A 22658-nucleotide genomic window follows, 5' to 3' on the forward strand; every position below is an offset into this window, starting at 1 on the left:
GTTATTGAGCAATCATTGGGACTTCTTCTTTCGTATTGTGTGGTCGTGTTAATTTATAATTAATTTAATTTTTATAATTAAATATGAAGTTTCATTAATACTGTGTTCAAGTGACTGTATTTAAAGTTTATATTTTTAGTAAAACAACAATATTCAAAATGTTTCTAAGGTAAGATGTCAATTATTATTTTTATTATATTATTTTATACAACCCTAAAATATATATAAGTATAGTTCGGAGACCAATGCTCTGTAAATCAGTTTATAAATAAATTATTACAAAAGTTCATCAATAATTTTATCCTATGTATGAAGATATATATGTATGTATTTATATTTTCAAATCATAGGTATATCCGTCGGGATTTTTTAACATTTTTCAATTATTTTTTTTTAAATAATTTTTATTATGTATTCTTAATTAGATTTTAAATCACAGTAGTCATAAACCTCTACAATACGTTTAATATTTTATAAGCTTTTGTTTGTTTCTTAAGTTATTATATAATATTAATAATTAATAAAAGCAATCAAGATCAGATATGACATAATAACGTGAACGATTAAGAAATTTAAGTAAAGTTAAACGTTTATTAATTTTATAATTATTGGATAATGCTTTTAAGCTGATTAATACTTGATTTATATTAATACCCCTAATTAACTCTACCAGAAGTGAACCCTTTTTGTTCCATTTTCATTCGAAATTCGAATGTCATTTATTATTTGTTTTTAAAATCAACGTCGAAACATATCAATATTTTAAATGCTGATTCAATTTGTTTTTGCATTTTCACCCCTCAATGATTAACAATCTATATATATTTATACATCCCTGGCAGAACTGCTTTATATGGAATCAAAACGATACATAGCTATGTATCGTTTTGATCAAAATTTATGGAATCAAAACGATACATAGCTATGTATCGTTTAAAGCAGTTCTGCCAGCAACATAACAATAATTCCTATAACAATACATAACAACAATAATTAATAACATAACAACATAACAAGCAATAATTCCTAATTACAATCAATTTACAAAATCCAAAAATAAAAGTAATTAATATTTCCTTCTTTCTCTTTGTGATTTTTAAAATAACACGTTTTTTTTATATTTCTTTTAAATTTGCTTTATTAAAATAAAATTAGTATCAAGATTACGGGAATATACTAACAATTCATAATATTTTATTAAAAATCCTCTAGCAACTTAAGACTTTAGACATCCTACATACAAATACAAAATATCAAATATATCGCTAGAACATAATTTCTATCAACAAAGTTATATTACTATTACACAGATATGTAGTTAACAATGTATTCTAATTCATAATATAAATATTTCGTAACTGTGACGTTTTGCTTACAAAAAATATGTTTTGATAGCGAGGAATATAATTCCATTCGGAGATGTAAAGACGCTGAAAATCAATCCTATTGTTACTTAAGTGTTAACTGAGCACACGCTCTACGACATCTGTCTATTTCATAGCATTTTCGCCTTATATGGAAGTTATATAAGCTCTAAATTCGCATGCATGTCATATTTAACGCGCCTAGATTGTTAGGTAAATTTAACAAACATAACCTTGTATATAAATAAATATCAACAACTATTACGTAGCGCTATTTTCATCGCATTTAAAGCTTTATATAATTTAGAACGAATATTTTCTTAAGGGAAAATATATTAGATAAATCAATAGAAACGAACAAAATGTTTTAATTTTCGCTCATAAAAAGTAAAGCTCACAAAAATACCTTACCTAAATAAATTGATTAGTCAAATAATTAATTGAAATACATATGTTTCAAACTACGATCATATATACAATGGATATTGTAATAGTTATTTTTATTCTAATTCAAAATATTTAATATTCAAGTAGACTCTTAAAAACACTTAGAATCGACATTTTAGTAAGATAATTTTAATTATAACATTGAAGTGACATTCGTAAAAGTTAATGTTTTCACATAATAATAGTAGTTAATAACTATTCTTTACCCTTATTGTGCTATTTAATTACATAGGTAATAGCGTATACAGCGAAACCCTATTAAACATCACTAAAGTCTATTAACTTATTAAGACTTTAGTGATATGTTAGGGCGACTCAAAATCCTTGCTTATTGTTAAAATAATCTACAAATAAATATTCACTAAAATAACAAAAGAGTATAGAAGTTCGAATCAAGAAATGTCTATGCTTCCAAAATCAACAAAAAAATATAGGAAATAAAACATCTGATCATCTATCTCGACTTTACTGTTGTTGGAGTCGATCGACTAGGTCGATAGAGAGCGATCGGTCGGATAAAATGTTTCGATCGTCATTATGTCAAATCTCGCCGACTTTTGACAGAATTATCGTATGTAATCAAGTAATCACGTCAATTGTTGTAACTGCTGAGAAATGCTTACAAATCTTACGATGACGCTGAGCCGAAATCTCCTAGTCGAAATACCGATAACGTTGTTTTAAATATTTGACGTATCTTCAGTTCAAAGTTATCTAGATTAAATGTTTGTTATAACACTAAAAACCTCAGTATATATACATTTAACATGAATTTTAGTTAATTAATATCATATCAGACTTCACCGAAAGGCTATTTAATAATTCAAATAACATCATGATTATTTCACGCTATTATAAAAACACTGAAACTAAATTTAGATTAACATGTAAATTAAAAAAATACTTTTAATATGTACGTGAATAAATTATATAAAATATGTTTAATTACCTAAAGTCCCTCTACAACATTTTGTTTTTGATTTTTTATCTAAACTATTATTACCCTATAAAATAGACTTAAGTTGTTTTTTTATTTTATTTTAAAATCGTAATATATTAAACGTGATCAATAAAAAAAAGACATAACATTTAAAATTACAGCACATTGATTTGTAAACGAATTAATGGAATACGTCACTCAAAATCAATACTCTTCGAAATTCGAAAAAAGATTCATTCAATATACCAAATTCAAAAGCAATTTCACATTTCGATAGATCATTAGAACACGTGTTCGAACAAAGAAGTGTTGAGCACAAACTAACTTATCTCAGAAGAATTTACACGGTCTAAGTTGGAATACCGTGAAATGTCCACGTTTCATGCTCCCAACGTCCAACTATTTAAGGAATGTTAAGTTTTTATTCCGACACGTAAATGGTAATGCATTACAATGATCTTTGAACTTCATTCACAAAAACTTTGACGAAACGAAATATACGAAACTAATAAGATTGTGATGGGGAAATCTTCGACTTCTTGGGTATCTATTTAATTTATTCTATAAAAAGTTCGAATCCTTTCTATGTGATGTTGTTCTCTAGATTTTTTGTCTATGTAGGTGTGAATAACTATTTTTCTACGTAACTTATCCCTTTATATTTTAAAACTATATTAAAAATTTATGAGTCTAGAATTCATAACAAAGTATCTCAAATTAGGAACTTATTATGAAATTTTAATTATACTTTTTGCAACATATATTTATATTGTGCTACTTATATTACAAAACCAAATTGTAAATTTTTCTTTTAATGATATTTTTGAGTTGGATAGTCATAATATTTTTTACCCTCTTTTTGAATCAAACCAGCTATGAAAAAACATTTAGTAATAAAAAACTAATAACTGTAATTCTAAATACCATTACTCTGATCGGAACCAAAACAAACAAGCACAATTCAATCAAATTAATAAAGCGACGGGGGCACCAATCATTTATTTCTCACAATCGACTAAAAAGCCGAATAAAACTTAATGGATACAAAAAGGACTCCCAGGTGAGATGAAAAGAGCCGCGCGATGCGCCGACGCATGTTAACATACGAACTTAGCTACTTCCTTTATTGTTAATATAAGCAAAAAGAAACGTACTTAATAGTTTATAATATTATGCTATATACTTTGCGTTCAAGTAATTTTACCCTTAACTTCATATTAATTAAAAACTATCTTTCCTTATAGATTATCAAAAGAGTATTTAATGCTAAATCTTTATTTGTGTTATCTATATTATCATATTTTTTTCAAATGTATTAACCAGATGTATAAAATATTCGGATGTAACTGTGTCATCGCAATCATATTTTATGAACATACAAACATCACTTATTTATAAATCAATTTAATTTTAATGATCAGTTACTTACATCCTATTTTACCTCAATCTTTGTTTTAACACTTAAATATTACAATTCATGTTACCTAATACTAAAATGTAATATAATGTAATAATTAATTAGAATATTCTTTCTAATTAAAATACGTTATAAATCTTTTAGTGTTATAATTACGATTTGATTAAACAAACATATTCCACGTTAGTAAAAACTCAACTCTATCAATTTTGAGGGTATGCAAGTCAACTGATACGTACAAATTGTATGCATTTATCATCAGCACTCATCCTAATTGTAGGTTAAGTGAGTCAGTGTAACCACAGGCAAAAGGGACTTCACATCTTAGTTCTCGGGGTAGGAGGCGCATTTACGAAACAAATCATGGTTTATATGTATATAGTCAAAATCAAAATAAGCTTTCTTCAAGTGGGCTTTTACAAGCACTTTTGAATCGTCATTTAACAATTAAGTGAAGCTACCACCGGTTCGGAAAGTAGATTCTACCGAGAAGAACCGGCAAGAAACTCAGTAGTTACTCTTTTTCAACATTTAAAAATACAATCATATTAGTTGAATACAATTATATATGTTTGTAATGTATCCTCCCTGGAAGTCAACATATATTAATTCCAAGCTTTTTTTATAATCTACAAAATCACTCAGATATAAAAATAATAAATATTATTGCAAACATTTTTTAACAATTATTCCGTACTTCGTATTGTCTTCAATAGATTTATCGAAATAAAACATTAAATTTACATTTACGACGAACCTAACGAATAATTAGTACTCATACCAGTTCCTCGAAAGTTACATAAATGCTCATAAAATATTCTATTGGTAATAAATAAGGAGATCGATTATAAATATAAAAACACCTCGTGAATTACAAATCAGTGATATTATCAATGATTATAGAAATGAATGAAAAATTCATCCATATCTCATTTTGTATTCCTGCGAAGGATATAGGAAAAGAAATTGTTTGCATTTAAAATGAAGTGATAGAATTTGCATTACAATAAACATCTTAAGGTAAGGCAATAAATCCAAGAGTCCTTTCCGCCGAGCGGCGCTATTACAACAATTCTAATGGTTTGCGCGTTATGTTAATACACCCTGTATCATGCCGACATACACCTGTCCGGAACACTGTATCCGCGCATTGTCTGTGATCCTAGAAACGTTTATACTTTAAACATTTCCTAGATTATAAAGTTTTCAGATCAATAAATTATAATTGATTATTAAATTTATTCAGCTCATCAGGTTTCATAACCATACTTACAGCTTCCCTTGAACTCAAAATAATTGGAATGTTCCTTTAAGATCACACTTTTTTAAGTTTGAGCGGCTTAGCCAGACTTAGGTTTAGGTTGTATATTTGATGACATAAACGAAAAATCAAATACAGGAAACATATTGATTACCACCTATTTTGCTAATTGAAATATTTATAACGTAATAATCATATTTAAGTTAATAAATAACGTCAGTGCACTTTTTAATTATATAGTACATGACAAATAACTCGTAATAATTATTATTTTGTTGATCCAGATTCGAACCAACCAAGTCAACAAAAGGCGCTAGTAAGATGCGACGCGATCTTATAAACGCTGAAATCTCAAACCTTCGGGATCTGCTGCCACTACCTCCTTCAACCAGACAGAGGCTGTCGCAGCTGCAGCTAATGGCCCTAGTATGTGTCTATGTGAGGAAAATGAACTACTTTCAACAAGGTAAGTTTTTCAAGACAATATGCTATAAAACAATTCTGTGACAAGTTTGGACAAATATCAATTATTTTTCACGTTCTATTATCATGTAAATCATTCAGCTCGCACTTAGTTATAGAAAATATTAAATAATAATATATATTTATTAGTTATAAGGGATACATTGTGACGAAAACAGGCCATGTTGGATGCAAATTTGCTACATGTTGGATCCATCATTGGAACAGTATGGTGCAACGAAATTTTGACCTTTTCCTCAAAAGTAGAGTATTCAATTTACTTTAATAGGAAGTTACTTTTATTGACATTGGATCCATTAAAAATATACCATTCCGTATAACTATGATGTTTAAACGATGTTGAAAAATATTCGGAATATTAAAACACACCAACTCTAATTTTCCTTTTGATGATACAATTGTATCTACTTTTTTTACATTATGAATATCTATAATTTTGTATGTGTGTAACATAACTACCAGTTTATAACTATAAGCGCTACTTATTAATAATAACATGATTATAACAAAACTAAAAATATTGTAACATTCAACAAATACCACAAGCTAATAACAACACGTAATACAAAATCTTCATATTTTGTATTAAAGATTCAATACTTAAGGTAGTGATAGACATGCTTGAATTTTTTAATAAATGCTAAAATAGCTATATAAAATTTCAACTCAATCGAACGAACGATATTTGACGCATTAAATACAGACAAAATCAGGCATGTTAACATATCAGATTTCTACAACAAAGTTAACTTTTTTACGGAAAGGCTTGTTCGTGAGTTATTTTAGATTAAGTAAAAATAAGTCGTAAACGCATACAAAAAAGAAGTTAAATAAAAAAAGTCCAATTGAAAGCCGGAAATACTGAAACGTTTCAGCAAAAAGTTACAAAGCATGTTTACAATACGGTGTATTTTTACACCGTATTATATCTTATATATAATAAATAGTTTTATAAAAATATAATATACAGTCCTTGCTTTTCATCGTCTTCGATTCTTCTGTAAAATTTATTATTTTAAATTATATTTCGCGAAGTTCAGTGATTAAAAGGCTTAGAAATCATCATCATCAGCGCGTTTTTGACCACTGATAGACATAGGCCTCTCCAAGTGCACGCCACTGTGGTCTTTTTCCGGCTACTCACATCCAGATCCTGCCTGCCGTCTTGCATGCAGGCAGCACGCAGCAATCATTTAATTAATAATGACATGATAATATCTAAATATCGTTAATGATCCTCAAGGAAGTTTAGAATTTGGAAAATAACAATATATTTAATTGAAATCCAAGAATACTAAACGTTATTGATATGAAATAGTAAGAATTACCCTTTACCTTTAGACAAACCATATATTCAAGAAGTCTCAATAGCATTACAACATAGTATGAACGTTCGCCAACATAAGCATGATACTACGTCGTGATTATCAAGCAACGATCATTAATTAACCACAAACACTATTTATTCGCATCCGCGTAAAATTTAACTCGTACAGTTTCCCATGCTCCGAATCTTTGGCTAAGCTCATCACGTATGCCGTTATCCGTAATCTCGACCATGTTTTGAAAACGTCCCCAAACTTTTTGTTTCACCTTCAGTCACGAGAAGGCGTATTAAGACGTTTAAAATGCATTTAGTTCGCTATCTTATCTCCTGTTGCTATTACTTCACCCATAATTCCGTCTTTCTTTCTGTTTTAGTGTTCAAGAGTCACGACTTCAGTTATCAGTACCAAGAGCAACCTACTCCTACACCTAATATCGGATTTTCAAAGGTATATTTTTATTTCAAGTTTACGAGCGCTCACCGTGAAACCATAAAATCACTTGTGACATTTACAATGTCTTTTTCAGGCAATGAACGGTTTTATGATGATGATGACACAGAACGGAAAACTATTATACATATCGGAAAATGCAGCGGAATATTTGGGACATTCAATGGTTTGTGATTTCCTAATTGATGAATATTAATCAAAGAAATAAATGTTTTATAAAATGAGGCTTTTATAAATTTATGAATTTGAATATTATTCTTGTATATTTTAGGAAGATCTTTTAATACACGGCGACAGCGTATATGACATAATAGATAGACAAGATCACCAAATGGTCCAAATGGAACTAAACAGAGGGAGCAACGGAGAGACTGAAAATGTACCAAAGACTAGGCATTTCTTCTGTAGGATGAATGTTTCCAGAAACGCAAGACGCCAGATGAGATTTGGGGACCAAAAAGTAAGTGTTTCAATATTTTTGTGAAGCATCTATTATTAGATATCTTATATTTCACGGTGGTAGTTAAGAAAACTTATTTTTATATACGATATTAACAACTGTTTCTAAATTAGTATCGTTATATTAAAGGATCACATAAAAAGATAAAATAGAATAACATATTGGCTTAAGCGACGTACGTTATTACGGCGTCGGATTGTTTTATCGCGATCTTCAACATCTATCATCATTTTCATCCAATATACTTAAAACCTTAATAATATTATACTTAAAGTTTTCTTATATAACAATTCGTACAAAGGCAACCCTTTGGTAGTGTTTAAGATTACATCGTTACGGGACTTTGTTTTACTTATAAAATTTAATTCTTAAATTGTAATTTATATTTTATCAATTTTATAAAATAAAACCTTATATCATTAATCATAAAATTTAAATTAATTTAATTTTTTTTTAGGTAGTTTTAGTTCGAGGCCACTACGTGTCGTACTTACCGTTATGCAGTCGAAATGAGCCAGTGTTCCTAGCATCGTGCACTCCCCTGGCTATGCCCGAGACTCGAGAATGTGTGGTACATGGTGCTACCAACGTATTCACAACAATACATTCCATGGATATGAAGATACTACATATAGATACGAAGTAATTTTATTTTTTTAATAAAATTAAAATAATACATTTAAGTAACATGAACATATTTTTGAGATAATTACGTCTTTAATGAGCACTAATCATGAAATTTTCTTTCAGCGGCGAATGGTACTTAGGATGGAAGAAATCAGAATTAGTGGACATTTCATGGTATCAAATTCTACACTGGGATAGTTTACGGGAAGCTCAAACCAAACATAGATTAAGTGAGTTCATACATGTATTAGTTCTTAATAATTTATTATTTTAATATATTCAAAACAGCTAACAGGAGCGAAAGATTCGCTTTTAATAGTGGAACTCGTAGTTTTCTGATGAATTATTTACCGCAACACAACAATTCTTTGAGATGTTATGTTTACGACATGAGTACGAGAGAAAATTTGTCATATCATATTATCAGGGACGTCTTCATTTCATATTTGGAGGGCACTGAATGGACTGGATATCATTTCATTCAATGACAATATTAATGGAAGAGATTTCCCACAAACCATCTTCTTCCAACAATAAAAAGAAGATATTAAAACAAAGTATATACTTATCTTATTATTTACGCTAGCTTTTGCGAGCACTTTTGAATCGTAATTTTACAATTGAATATAAAATTTACGGAAACATAGATTCTATTAAATCAGCAAGAAACTCATCTAGTTTCTCTTTTCGGTTAATTAAATAACATCGTTATATATATTAATTAAGGAGTAATGATCATTGATCAAGTTTAACGACGAAATCGTATTTGCGACCACGGTAGTGCAACTTTTCCGACAGATGGTTAATGATTATTGTATTTACAGTAGTTTAATTAGAAAACATGAGATACGTAACAGTACCTTAACTTAATTAATATGTTTGTATACGAATCATGTCCGCGCGGAATGGTAGCAATGCAAACCGCGTTTCCGTGCTAAATTGCTATGCCGATCCTTAAAGGAAGATAATTATGTAAGTTTGTTAGTCCGTTACAGAATAGCCGATACCGGACAAATGAAATTTTTATAAATAGTACATTGTATTGAGGCAAATTCAAAGCGTAAATTATATTAGAAATATATTATGTATAATTAACAATGCGTAATTATAATAAAATTGGAGTATCTGTTTATAATACTAAAATAACCACTTTTTACTAAATGTATATACACGGTACATATACCAAAATAGCCTTTTTGTCTGTCTGTTTGATTCGCCTAATCTCTCGAACGGCGAACCGATTTAAACGGGACATTAACTAGCAGAAAGCTAATATAATAGGGATAAACTTAAACTACAACAAAACCTTTTTTGTCAAATTCAAATGCGCACTAAGTCGCGGACATAGCTTGAAATTAACATATTGATATTTGTATTACACCTAAAGTCATATTTGACTTTTAAGAAGAACTTGGCTTTTTCAACAATAAGACCTCTAATGAGTTAGAAAAAAATCGATTATTATCAAGTTATTAAAGTAAACTTATTAGATTTCTTTAATTTTCAAATAAGATAAGAACTTTTGAAAAATAAAGAAAAACCCCCTTTGTTACAGTAACTCAATCAGATCAAGATAAATGCTGCATACTACTGGTGAAGTTGCAGCAAAGAAGCGGTCAGTTCCTTTGGATACACATGGTGTTGCAAGTGAAAGATGCTGCTGATACTCCTCGGCAATTCATTGTTGCTACCAATCAGGTTTTGAGGTAAGCTAGGTTTTATCATTGTCTATTCCAAGTAGACCAAAGTCCATTCGTGCTGTAATCTTCACCATGTGCACAAGAGTCGAGATGGCCCAGTGGTTAGAACGCGTGCATCTTAACCGATGATTGCGGGTTAAAACCCAGGCAAGCACCGTAGTTTCATGTGCTTAATTTGTCTTTATAATTCATCTCGTGCTCAGCGGTGAAGGAAAACATCGTGAGGAAACCTGAATGTGACAAATTTCATAGAAATTCTGCCACATGTGCATTCCACCAACCCGCATTGGAACAGCGTGGTGGAATATGTTCCAAACCTTCTCCTCAAAGGGAGAGGAGGCCTTTAGCCCAGCAGTGGGAATTTACAGGCTGTTGTTGTTGTTGTACATATTACAAACGAAATTTACATAGTAATGGTAACATATCTTAGACAGATCAAATATATGCCGATACTAAAATATGATTAAAAAATATGTCAAAAAAAAATCTCGCTGCATTCTTTCACGGCTAGAAGTGATATGATTATTTTAAAAGAAATAATTATAAGACTCAATCGAATAAAAATAGTCAACAAATAAGTACAGACATTAAAAAATACCTTAATATATTTTATCCTAATATTTAAGTAACGAAAACTTCAGAAAAAAGTTACAATGTAACAGTGGATACCGTGCTCGAGTTTTTGTAGTATGCTATGTAGTAGATATTTATAATACGTTCCTTCCTTAACAGTGAAGAAGAAGCATCGATAATGCTGGCTAACTCCTGGCTGTATCAGTATTACGGTTACCAGAATCAACCTTGTGGGATGCTAGATCCTCGATGCCAAAAATTCTTCCGACGAGAACCATGTTATCCTGACCCCTACCAAGAGTATCAATATGTAGAGAGCACGGAGGTCGATTACACTGGATACCATATGACACCGTATATTCAGAAAACCGATGAATACGGATGCGAAAGGATTTATACAGATAGAGGACCAGTGGACTATTCCACTCACTCTCCACAGTCTACGATAAGTGAAGAAAGGTCAGTTACCTAATTAAACAGCTGATCGGTATTACAAAGACATACGTGTGTTAGTAATTCAGATAATCATAAAATAGTAGTAATGCGATTTCATAAATATACACAAGTTACAGCTAATGCTTTCTTAATATCAGGGAAAACAATTAAATTCAAATATACTTTATAGCAAAACTAATAGTCGCCCGTGGCTTCGCTCGCCTTTTAGGGTGTTAGCTGTCATGTATTGGGCAGAAAAAAGTAGTCTATGTTCTTTATTGGAGTTCAAGTTTGCCTCATACCAAATTTCATCAAATTCCATTCAGTGGTTTGGACAGACAGACAGACAAAGAACTAGACTTTCTCATTTTAATATCAATATAGATAATAAATGTATTAAATTAAAAAGTGGCAATGTATATGAATATTTACTTACTAAATTATAATTCTTAGATCGTGTATACAGCAAATATTTAGTATCCAACAGCGTCTCACATTACTAAAAAACAAACAAACACACAAGGTCACATCGTACAATTTGTATTCGTCATGTCACAGCGAGGGAATATAAATAAGAAAATCATCACCCTGTCCGTCCGTCTGTCCATCCGCGTAATTTGACACCTTTCATTACCATATTTATTGTGGACTCGGTATCACCACAACACATTTACATTTTTAAAACGGACTATAACCCTAAATTCAACGGAATAGGATTCAAAATTCAATTAACAGATAGAAACGTGTACATTAAATTCGTTAACGTTAACCAAATATGATAAGTTGAAGAGAAAAACGTCGTAAATCGAATCTCAATGTACACTTCAGTAATAGTTATGACAGTGTTGAACTTGACCTTACGAAATTAAATACATATTTACAAGTCCTTCTATATTTGGTCAAATAATTAAGAAATAATACGTAATTTATGTCTTTATTCGTATAAGGTTATTGAACCCTATATCTAGGCTTGCTATTGTATTGTTATTTTTTTTATACAGAAATGTAGTGGTATATATTTATAAATAAAATAAATATGACTACATGTGTATAGAAATTGAATTTTCTCGAACTGCTTGCCGATGTTCGATTTTCTAATCTATAAAATTACGAAGCGACGGTTACGGAAAGTTATTAAAATCCCGGACCTCAATTCGATCTTAGATCGTGGCTTACCATTAAATAAGACTTCGACAGTGAGGATGACCTGTAATACTGATAAGAGTGCGTCTATTTTTGCAGATATTTTTGAAATATCTGCTGTAGCAAAAATTTCGATCACTATTTTTATTGTATGATGTTCTTTTTTTATTATTAATTTTTATCTTAAAATAATAAAATAACACTGGTGAAATAATACGTTAATTTAATATTTTTGTAATTAGAATGTTTTGTTTTTCTTAGATCACCTTTACACTACGACGCACCAGACGTTGTCATCAACAGCAACATGTACATGTATCCCATGCATGCGAAAAGGGAATACTACGAGCAGTATCCGCACACTCAATACAACTCACAGGAACCCTGTTCAAGTGGAACAATTGAAGGTATAATATAGCTTAACTGGTTTTCGCCCGCAACTTTGTCTACCTATCCCAATGGGGAGAGTCAGCTTATCCTTGTTTGTACTCTAGACAAAATTACATGATAATCAGATGAGTAGTTAAGATATCAAACCGTAACAAATAAACAAACTCACTTTTATATTTATAATGTTCAAAAGTAATTTTTTTTTTTCAACCTTAATAGTCTTGAAACCACTGTTGACTTTTCATCCAATCCTCCTCTTAAACACAGAAGATTTATAAACTGCTATTAAATTTCAATTAATAAAACATAGTAATGATATGAAAGACTTTCAATAAAAAGCTATTTTCCTTTTTCCCTTATAATTGTTAGTAAAAATAATTGAGATAGCGATTGGCTGGCAATCAGAAAATGTAATCCCCTGGGATGAACCGGCAAAACCCACATAGCAATATGTCGAATTAATGTGCATATAAAAATAAGCGATCATTATATATAAAATATATTTTATTGTTATATCGTGTTCGAACTTAGCAATAAAGATTGTAGGTGTTACGGAAAAATTAGTATTCAGTATTATCATCAACAAAATTGAACGTATTAATGTGAGATAGTGGTAGACGTTTTTTGCAACCTGGGTACCACTCACTTCTCTTATACTCTACCATCAAGGGGAAATACTCTTACTGTTGAGTTCTGATAACGAAGATAGAATGGTTAGAGTGTATAGGCGACAAGGTTAATTTTATTCCTCATATTACCAAGAGATGGCTGAGCGGAAACAACCTATTTAAAAAAACTTATTTATAAATATTTTTTTTAAGATCAAATTCCATATTTATATAAATATGTTTTAACGAATATTCATTTAAAAATTTTAATTGTCCAGGTATTGATTACCCAGCTGCAAAGAGAATGCGTGTTGCACCAGCACCTCTGAGCCTAGAAGGCACTGATGGAATGGACCGATGGAACCCAAGTCCTCCTTGGTCGGATACTCTCAAAATGACCGACTACACCCAAAGGTTTACATACAACATGATAAATATGCCCGCTGAACGGACTATAGTTACTTAAATAAGTTTAAACTAAAGTTTAATTGTTTTGTAAATATTTATAGTTATTTTTTTTATACATAAAGGCTAGATTGTGCAATATATGAAATTACTGTGCAATGTCCAGTTACAAAATGCTAAATTTATTTTTATTAAATAAAGTAAATTCCAACAATATTTCAAAAACTGAAATAAATATTTTATTCATATTTATGTATTATTAAAAAAACGTGTTCTTTATTCAAATAGAAAAACATTTGTAACTTTTTATATATGAATATATATGTATTGCATGCGTAAAATAAGCCTTATTTAATAATTATTTTGTTATAAAATAAACTTGTATTATTAATTTAATTGCAGGAATTATCAGTATTTTAATTTATGTCATTAATAGTAAATAATAAAATAGTATTTTTAGTATTAAGAAAATGTTTCCGTCCAAATACATTTCATTTCATTCCAAAGGAATAATTATTTAGTATAATTTTTGTAAATATTTTTATGTAAATTCATTTTTCTGTACAGTATTATTTAAGCCAGCATAAATAAGCAGCCTCTTATTTAAGGTACTATAAGATAGAATAAGATAAGGTATTATGAAATAAACAGGTTTAAACATAAATTATTTATTTTTTTCCCCTTGACATTGTTAATCATATTGATACTTTGATTTGAATTACTAGATAAAATGAAAGATACTAATATGTTTACTACACTACACTTCTTTGGAAGTTCGATTTCATCAAGCGGCTATTTGTGAATTATTATTTTTTTTGCAATTGAGCTTATAATATATGAATCAAGCTTCATTATTACTGTTAGTCTATAATTAACATATGAAGTCTTTATAATTATTTTTCGTTTTAATATTACAATGCTATACTCACAGCGGTTAAAATGTAAAATGCGAATTCTTGATTCCATATTTTATTGTTTATATTTTTGGATATTGTAGGATGTAAGTACCATAACTTTTTAGTTAGAGCATTTTTTTAAATGCCTCGAAAACACTTATCGCCAGTAAGTTAAAACATAAAATATTAATGTAATATATATTTTAAATTTAGAAAAAAATAGATATAGGATTCTATATCTGTTGGTTTATGATATGTCCACACGACACAGACTTTTGTTGTACAGAAAGTGTAGTGTGTGTGTAAGTGTCTATTGAAAAAATATCTGTGTGGACTTTTCATTACCTCCGGCTTTTAATATTGGTGGGGTAGTTTTTGAAAGAATTATCGTTGCAAACCTCAGTGCGAATAGTTCTTACCTGTGATGGATAGAATTCATTCATTTCATAGTAAAAAATAATTAAATTAATAATTTTTCACTCATCAATAATTTTGCACCAAATAATACATCTAAAGAGATTCATAGAGACTTACAACTTTCATGAATAGCTTAACTTAGACTTTACCAATACACTGATTTTTGTCTGCGCTGTGAAGTTGCAGAATTTTACAGAATTCAATACAAGTCTGTGCCAAGTCTGTGTCGTGTGAACATACGATAAGAGAAATAAGTTTAAGCCTGTTACTGACGAATGTTTTAGAGTACGCTGTTGAACTCCACATCGATAGATAAACGCAGAGCAATAATAATTTAACATGTAGGTTACCTTCCAAAGATAATAATACATTTGAGAGAAATTATACACATATATTAAGAAATAGATATCTCAGTAACATATTTGAATCCATAATATTCGCTGCAGAAGTATTTTTCTTACGAAATAAGATATAACTCAACTTAATACAACTAATCAAATTACATGTTTCAATTAAATATTCCAAATTTAAATTCAAATACATTTAAATTTAAATTCAAATACATTTATTATATATATAACAAAGTAGGATTATACTTTCTTATTCCAAAAAAAAAATTGATAACATATTTTTAATAATATTTACAAATATTATTACTACTTACCAAATACATAGGGTTAAATGATTATTTTTATAATTATTTGCTTTTATGTTATATTATAAAATAAGAAATTAGTATTATACATATATTAAGACGATATTATTCTGTAAAGAAAGAGCTCCAGATAATGTTATACAAAATAGAGCACCTATTTGGCACGAATACAAGAACGACTAACGTAGAGCCAAAACACATTTACGAGATCTTCATTCATATTATACAACAAACAACCACTTTGTAATCAAACGTACAAAACTATCAATTAGGCGATTAATGTATTCGAATAAGTTTTGCGAATCGATTAAAATACGCCCGATTTACATCATGAGGCCGAGTATCGAACTCCCTAATCGATGCTTTAATCAGGACCATTCGTAGAAAACCTTCGGAGCTCTGATGAATTTTTCACATTTTGCCTGGAAATGTGTGTATCGGGTGGAGGAGCGTAGATCATCTTATAATGGTGGCGCTATAGCCGTCAAATTGATAAAAGCCGCAATCCGCGCACTTGTGGTTTAAGAAACAAACATTTTACCATTCGAATACTGTTTTTATGACATTTGATATTTTTGTCATAAATAATATAAAATACAAAGGTATCATCTTTCTTATATTTATTCAATATTATTGAATATCCACAACAATAAATTTGTGATGATACCAAAGAAAAATAGAGTAATGGTCATCCTGCTTGCATGGCCAACCGGGTACAGGCCTCGAGGTTACTCTCCTTACGGGCTGGTCCTCCCCGATAAATTCAGCTACCGCGTAATTTCCTTTTGACCTGGTGGGTCAGGCTCATTTAAGCCAATTGGTTTTGGTGTCTCTTCCTTGGGTATGTCTTGTCCGGTAGTCGTCGTCGTCCTAATCGCCGCTGCCATCAAGGCCTGCGATGGGACAGATGTTAGGCGATAGTAGGAGAAAAATAGAACGGTTATTTTAGTAAGATGTAGAAAAGAAGCGACAGCGACATATACGTTCTAAATAATTATAATTCATAGTAGCCCGGTAAAATATGTTCATGGATTATTAATATAATTTTAAAGCGCCTTCAATCGCTGTAAGCTGGTATCTTACATCTGTTTAGCGCTAACTCTAAGCTAAGCATTACTATTGCAAACTTGTCCTCTTGACTATTGCTACGATGAATTATTGATGCGTACAATACTACGTGATCCATACGCTACCCTGGATTAAATATAATGGGGCACCACAATCGAAGCAATATGAAAGTACTTAACAAAATATTTAACTTTAGAATATACTCTGGTACAAATGTTATGCTATGTACACATGTAAAGGCTTTTTACAATAAGTGGGGTTATTTTAAATCGAATTTTGTAAACCGTTATGTTCTCAAATTAATGTCACTTCACATACATTATTAAGTGAACTATTAAATACTACTGAATAAAGAGTATTACGTTATTGTTATTAATTATGATAAATGTTCATGCATTAATATTTAATATTAAATTTCGAATACACTACAAAAATTTTTATTTAAATTTAGGTCGAAAATGTATTTAAAATTTTAGTTTAGACGCAAATAAGCATAATTTTTTTTATCTATTTTCAATATTTAAAAAAACCTTATTAAGTTTTCGTTATGTAAACACATACACACCTTCCAATTCCACGTATAAGGTTTATATAATATTAAGCAGTAATTAAAACAATGAATGTTCTACCTCGCATAATCTCATTCAGATTGAGAAGCGAAGCGGTTCGCATTAGCTCAGCTCGTTAACGGAAAACAAATTAATAAATTATACTCTGAGCTGATCGCTTGCTCCGTGGGAAAAGTTGTATTTAATTTATTTATATTATTTATCTAGGCTATGCTCTACGTGGACAGTGTTAATTTAAACAATTATAATATGTTATAATGATTAAGTTGCGTCTTAAATACAAAATGTTTGTTATGTTTACTAAGGAGTTTTGAATAAGGACGAAGTATTATAATCAAGTTTATATTAAGAAAAACAATGTTTTTGTTATTGTTCCATATGAACTGAATAACTCAGATGCGAGTTGACAAGCACAACTAAGTTTTATTGACTAATTTGTGTTTGTAATTAATTTTGTATGCGGAGCATCTCTACAAAACCGCATGGAATAGTAGATAAAATAAGTTCTAAATGGGAGAATTAGGTGGGATTTGACCAGAAGACCATGGGAGTAGGATATTTAGTAAAAGCTACTTTATTTCATACCTTGTGTTACGTTTTAGTTCAGGTCCATCTGATGACGGGACCTACATAGATTTGACTAATTGTGAGTCCAATAAAACTGGTACAATCCTTACAAGCTGTTGAAGTTTTCGTGGTGGTCTACAATTTTACTGGATGTCACTAATATTCCGATGTTATGTAATGATATTTTATCCAATTTAACTTCAAATATAATTAATTTTTGCGATAATAATTGTCCCTTTGACATTTTTATTTTATAATGTTTACAGTAAATTTAGAATTATTACATTACTAAAAGAGGTTTGTTATTAAACTTTTTGCAGATAATAGAAACCATTGCGATACCAAACCAGTCGACGTTTATGTATTTGAGGTTTCAAGTTGCTTATATATTTCGAAAACTACGCAATGTGTACTAGATAGGATCGCTAGTACGTTTGATACCGATTCATTGAATAGTAATTGACTTGACAATAGTCTTTGTCCTTCCTTGAAGTTAAGGTCTTTTTATACCAAATTCCATCAAATTCAGTTGAGTGGTTTGGCCGTTACATAGACAGACAGAGCTACTTTCGCATTTATTATATTAGTATAGATTTAGTAATTTCAATGCATGTGTACATCAATGAATATATTAAGTAATTTTAATATAGTAATGCCCCGTATCAATCAAATAATAAATATGAGACAACATCACATACATTAATTACTCTGATCCCAATGTAAGTAGCTGAAGCACTTGTGTTATGGAAATCAGAAGTAACGACGGTACCACAAACACCCAGGCCCAAGACAACATGGAAAACTAAACTAACTAACTAAACTAAATAATAACTAACTAATCTACATCGACTTGGCCGGGAATCGAACCCGGGACCTCGGAATGGCGAACCCATGAAAACCGGTTTATACACCACTCGACCATGGAGGTCGTCTATTAAATAATATGTAGGTCTACATTTTTATATAATATTAGTGAAATTATAGAATACTTAAAAAAGCAGGAGATATCTATTGGTACTATATCGTTTGGTAGTCTTCAGTAAATTTAAGAAGTTACATACTTCTACTGTATATCTATAAGACCAAATAGTATAGGACCAGTTTTCCCGCTGAATGTATTTATTTTGTTTAGTGCGGACGCCTTGCTTAGACTAAGGTGACCCGACAATACTGCCTAGTAATTTTCTTATAGATTATTGATGCAAAAATAGCCCTATCATAATATAAATAGAAAAACTAAGTATTACTTACTTTGTATAATATATAATATACATGATGCCTCTTTACAGGTTAGACATAAATAAAACTCACGTTTTTCGCAACCCTTAATTGAGAAAAATCTCTTTAAGCAATACGTCTTAATAATTATTTTAACTAATTATAATTTCTCAAAAAATTAACAAATATGATCAATAACTCAAAACCGCTAACAAAAAACAAACATTTAATTGCCTTAAAAATATAAAAACGGCGTTAAAACTTAAGTGGTAGTCAAATGCAACGCATACGAGTCGGAAGGCAGAATACTTTACAATGTGTCAGATAAAAATGCATTAAAATGCGGTTTACGGCATAACCAACGATCGTGATAAATATTCATGCAAATATCCATACATCCTGGATTCTTTGTAAAAAGGAAAATAAGAATGTCGATGGATTATGTGCCATTACCGGCACCTCATTGTTCTTAGTGGAGGGTTCTTTGAAACAGACCAACTATGTTTGTAACACAATTTAATTTTCCTTAGCTCCATCGAGAACCGCCTTATAACGTTTACCCTTTTTTTGGTCGTATAATTTTAGCAATAATATGCCACACTAATATTTAGACCGATGCGATTGTTATCCACACTACTAATTCATTACTTTATATACTTATTCAGCAAAATAGAACGCTGACATTACGAGAAATCGACTGAAAAGTATTTTTAGAAAAATTGTTTAGTTTGTTATCAAAACTTTTCGGTTGTGTCTGTAATGGTAAAATTTTGTTAACGAACAATTCTTACTAATTTTTTTTTATAGTATAGGTTGATGGATGGGCATATGGGCCACCTGATGGTAAGTGGTCACCATTACCCATAAACAATGACGCTGTAAGAAATATTAACTATTCCTTAAATCGTCAATGCGCCACCAATCTTCGTAACTAAGATATTATGTCTCTTGTGCCTGTAGTTACACTGGCTCAATCACCCTTTAAACTGGAACAAAACAATACTGAGTACTGTTTTTTGGCGGTAGAATAACTGATGAGTGGGTGGTACCTACCCAGACGGGCTTGCACAACGCCCTACCACCAAGTAAAAGTATTTAAAATAACATTCATATTTAGCTCTTACATTTAAGTAGCGAAATTTCAACTAACAGCTTTTTGTAAAGCAACAAATGAACAACGCGGAAGTCACAAACAACAATTGAAATACAAATAGGAAAAGATAATAAATATAATATTATGCAAAAACCATTCGCCTCCATCGATTAAACTCCGTTTACGATAATATCTTCACTATGAATAATGTCATCAGTTCTCGAAATAAATTTAAATATAATAAGCGTTTAATTTAAATATAATAAGTAATTATTTTATTTATAGAAAACAATTAGTTTTATGAAACGCATGTGCGCAGAAAATCACGAAGTGTTGGGTATACCTTTTAAGCCTCGGTCTGCCTTCGTTTAAAGAGTTGTAATTTATTTCATAAGTAAATACATCGATATATTACATATTTCAATAACAAAATCCTAACATAACCTAAAAAGGTCATTGATATTTTAAGTCAATAAAAAATAGAAATAAAATGGACTCTCTATAATGTAAATAAGCACTTCAAACTTATTCTTCAAATTATTTTAACCAAACGATGCATAATACTTAATATTAACAAGGCAAATAATTAAGCAATTATTGACTTGTTATCACGACTATTTTATTCAAAATATTAATTCTATAAATGTACAACCCCGTTAAAGCAATTACACGTACAATAAAGATCACCGAAAATACAAAAAAAAAGTATCATAATTATTATAATTAGGTCACATAATGCCAAGTCGAGTCCGCCGAAAACTCATTATGAATACTAAGTGGATTACCGTCAAAGAGACAGATTCCTTTAATCGTGTTAATCGAAATGAACTGATATTGAAAACAATTGACGGGGTAGCGCACGACTTGAGTACATGTTTAGTGATGATAAATTATCGATTGTTTCTAAAAAATATCGATTAAATTAAGACTATAATTCATTTTATAGACCGAATAACAATCATTGTATTTTCTATGATTTAAGTGTTCTTGAATAGGATTTTCTATTCAATATAGTTACAACATATCATACACTGTTCATACCGAGCTAAAAATATTTGTTGTATTTTAATAGACAAAAATTTAAACCTAACGATTTTTCATCCTATAATGTTTCCTATAATGTTATAACAAGATTTTCGCCCGATTCACTTGCGTTGCTTCACATCAAATTTCATCAAATTCGGGTAATTGATTTGATAGTGAAAAGCGACAGACAGATAAATATACTCTCACGTTTATACTAATAATATAGATTTATGAGTAATATATATTACAAGCATTAATGACCAATGCTTTTTATATTCGCATTTATACATTAAACTGTTTTTATATTACTAATGGTATCAAGTACCCAACTATGACAGGTTTATGCCTAGCTCAGAAGTCACGAACTTCCCTATTGTGATTATAAACTGTTTCCTTAAATGAATAATTTAATTTAATACAGGCTGCTATACTGATAGTTAATTAAAATTTAATATTTGATAAAAATAATTAAATTAAATCAAATAAAAAGTATCAAAATGTCTTTGAAAATATGCAAATGAAATGATTTTCATAATATTGCGATGAAATTATTAACCAAAAAGTAACAAATCACCGTTATTATTTAAATATCGAATTATATTTAATAAGAATTCTTTCAACTATAACAATCTAAATATTTAAAAAAAATACCATAAAAATAATCGATTTTAATATTTCATTTCATAATCATCGATATAAGTTAATAACCGCTCTAGTGATTTCATAAAACGCACGATTTTCATGTCCACTGCCACGTGTGCGCGGCGCAAACACGACTCAAGCTAACACCCTGAATTTCAAATCAGTTATTAAAATTATTCTTTGTTTTCACCCTTTCTAATCGCCTTTTACGCACGCTCTCTTAACACGTGCCGGACGACGGAGGTGAATTTAAATCGATATTTTAAAAATGTGATATCGATTAAAACACAAAGGGATGTTAACGGTACGGCGGCGATTGTATCGATGTTCCTTTCGGGACCGTTAGATGTCGATTGTAGCCGGCTTTTCGGTTTTTTCTTTTATGATCTCATCCTATGAAATCGAAAATTGATAAATATATAAAATATTTCCTGAATATATAATATGCGATAGAAATTTACCAGTCTTTTTCAGTT

At 30.0% G+C, this 22658-nt stretch overlaps 1 protein-coding gene across 1 annotated transcript; it reads left to right on the plus strand.

Moving 5' to 3' along the window:
* Positions 1–127: 127 nt before the first annotated feature.
* Positions 128–14468, plus strand: LOC124538842 (neuronal PAS domain-containing protein 4A-like). The gene is made up of 11 exons (XM_047116073.1): positions 128–169; positions 5714–5895; positions 7614–7687; positions 7767–7856; positions 7962–8150; positions 8608–8792; positions 8901–9007; positions 10333–10483; positions 11210–11509; positions 12890–13035; positions 13905–14468. The coding sequence occupies exons 1-11, from the start codon at positions 159–161 to the stop codon at positions 14090–14092; spliced, it is 1623 nt and encodes a 540-aa protein (XP_046972029.1). The 5' UTR covers positions 128–158; the 3' UTR covers positions 14093–14468.
* The last annotated feature ends 8190 nt before the right edge of the window (positions 14469–22658 follow it).

The sequence above is a fragment of the Vanessa cardui genome, chromosome 21 (assembly GCF_905220365.1).
Source record: "Vanessa cardui chromosome 21, ilVanCard2.1, whole genome shotgun sequence".
NCBI lineage: Eukaryota > Metazoa > Arthropoda > Insecta > Lepidoptera > Nymphalidae > Vanessa > Vanessa cardui.

Coding starts and splice junctions, on each gene's coding strand:
- LOC124538842 (XM_047116073.1), top strand. Junction 7,688..7,766: donor CTAATATCGGATTTTCAAAG/GTATATTTTTAT, acceptor TGTCTTTTTCAG/GCAATGAACGGTTTTATGAT. Junction 10,484..11,209: donor GCTACCAATCAGGTTTTGAG/GTAAGCTAGGTT, acceptor CTTCCTTAACAG/TGAAGAAGAAGCATCGATAA.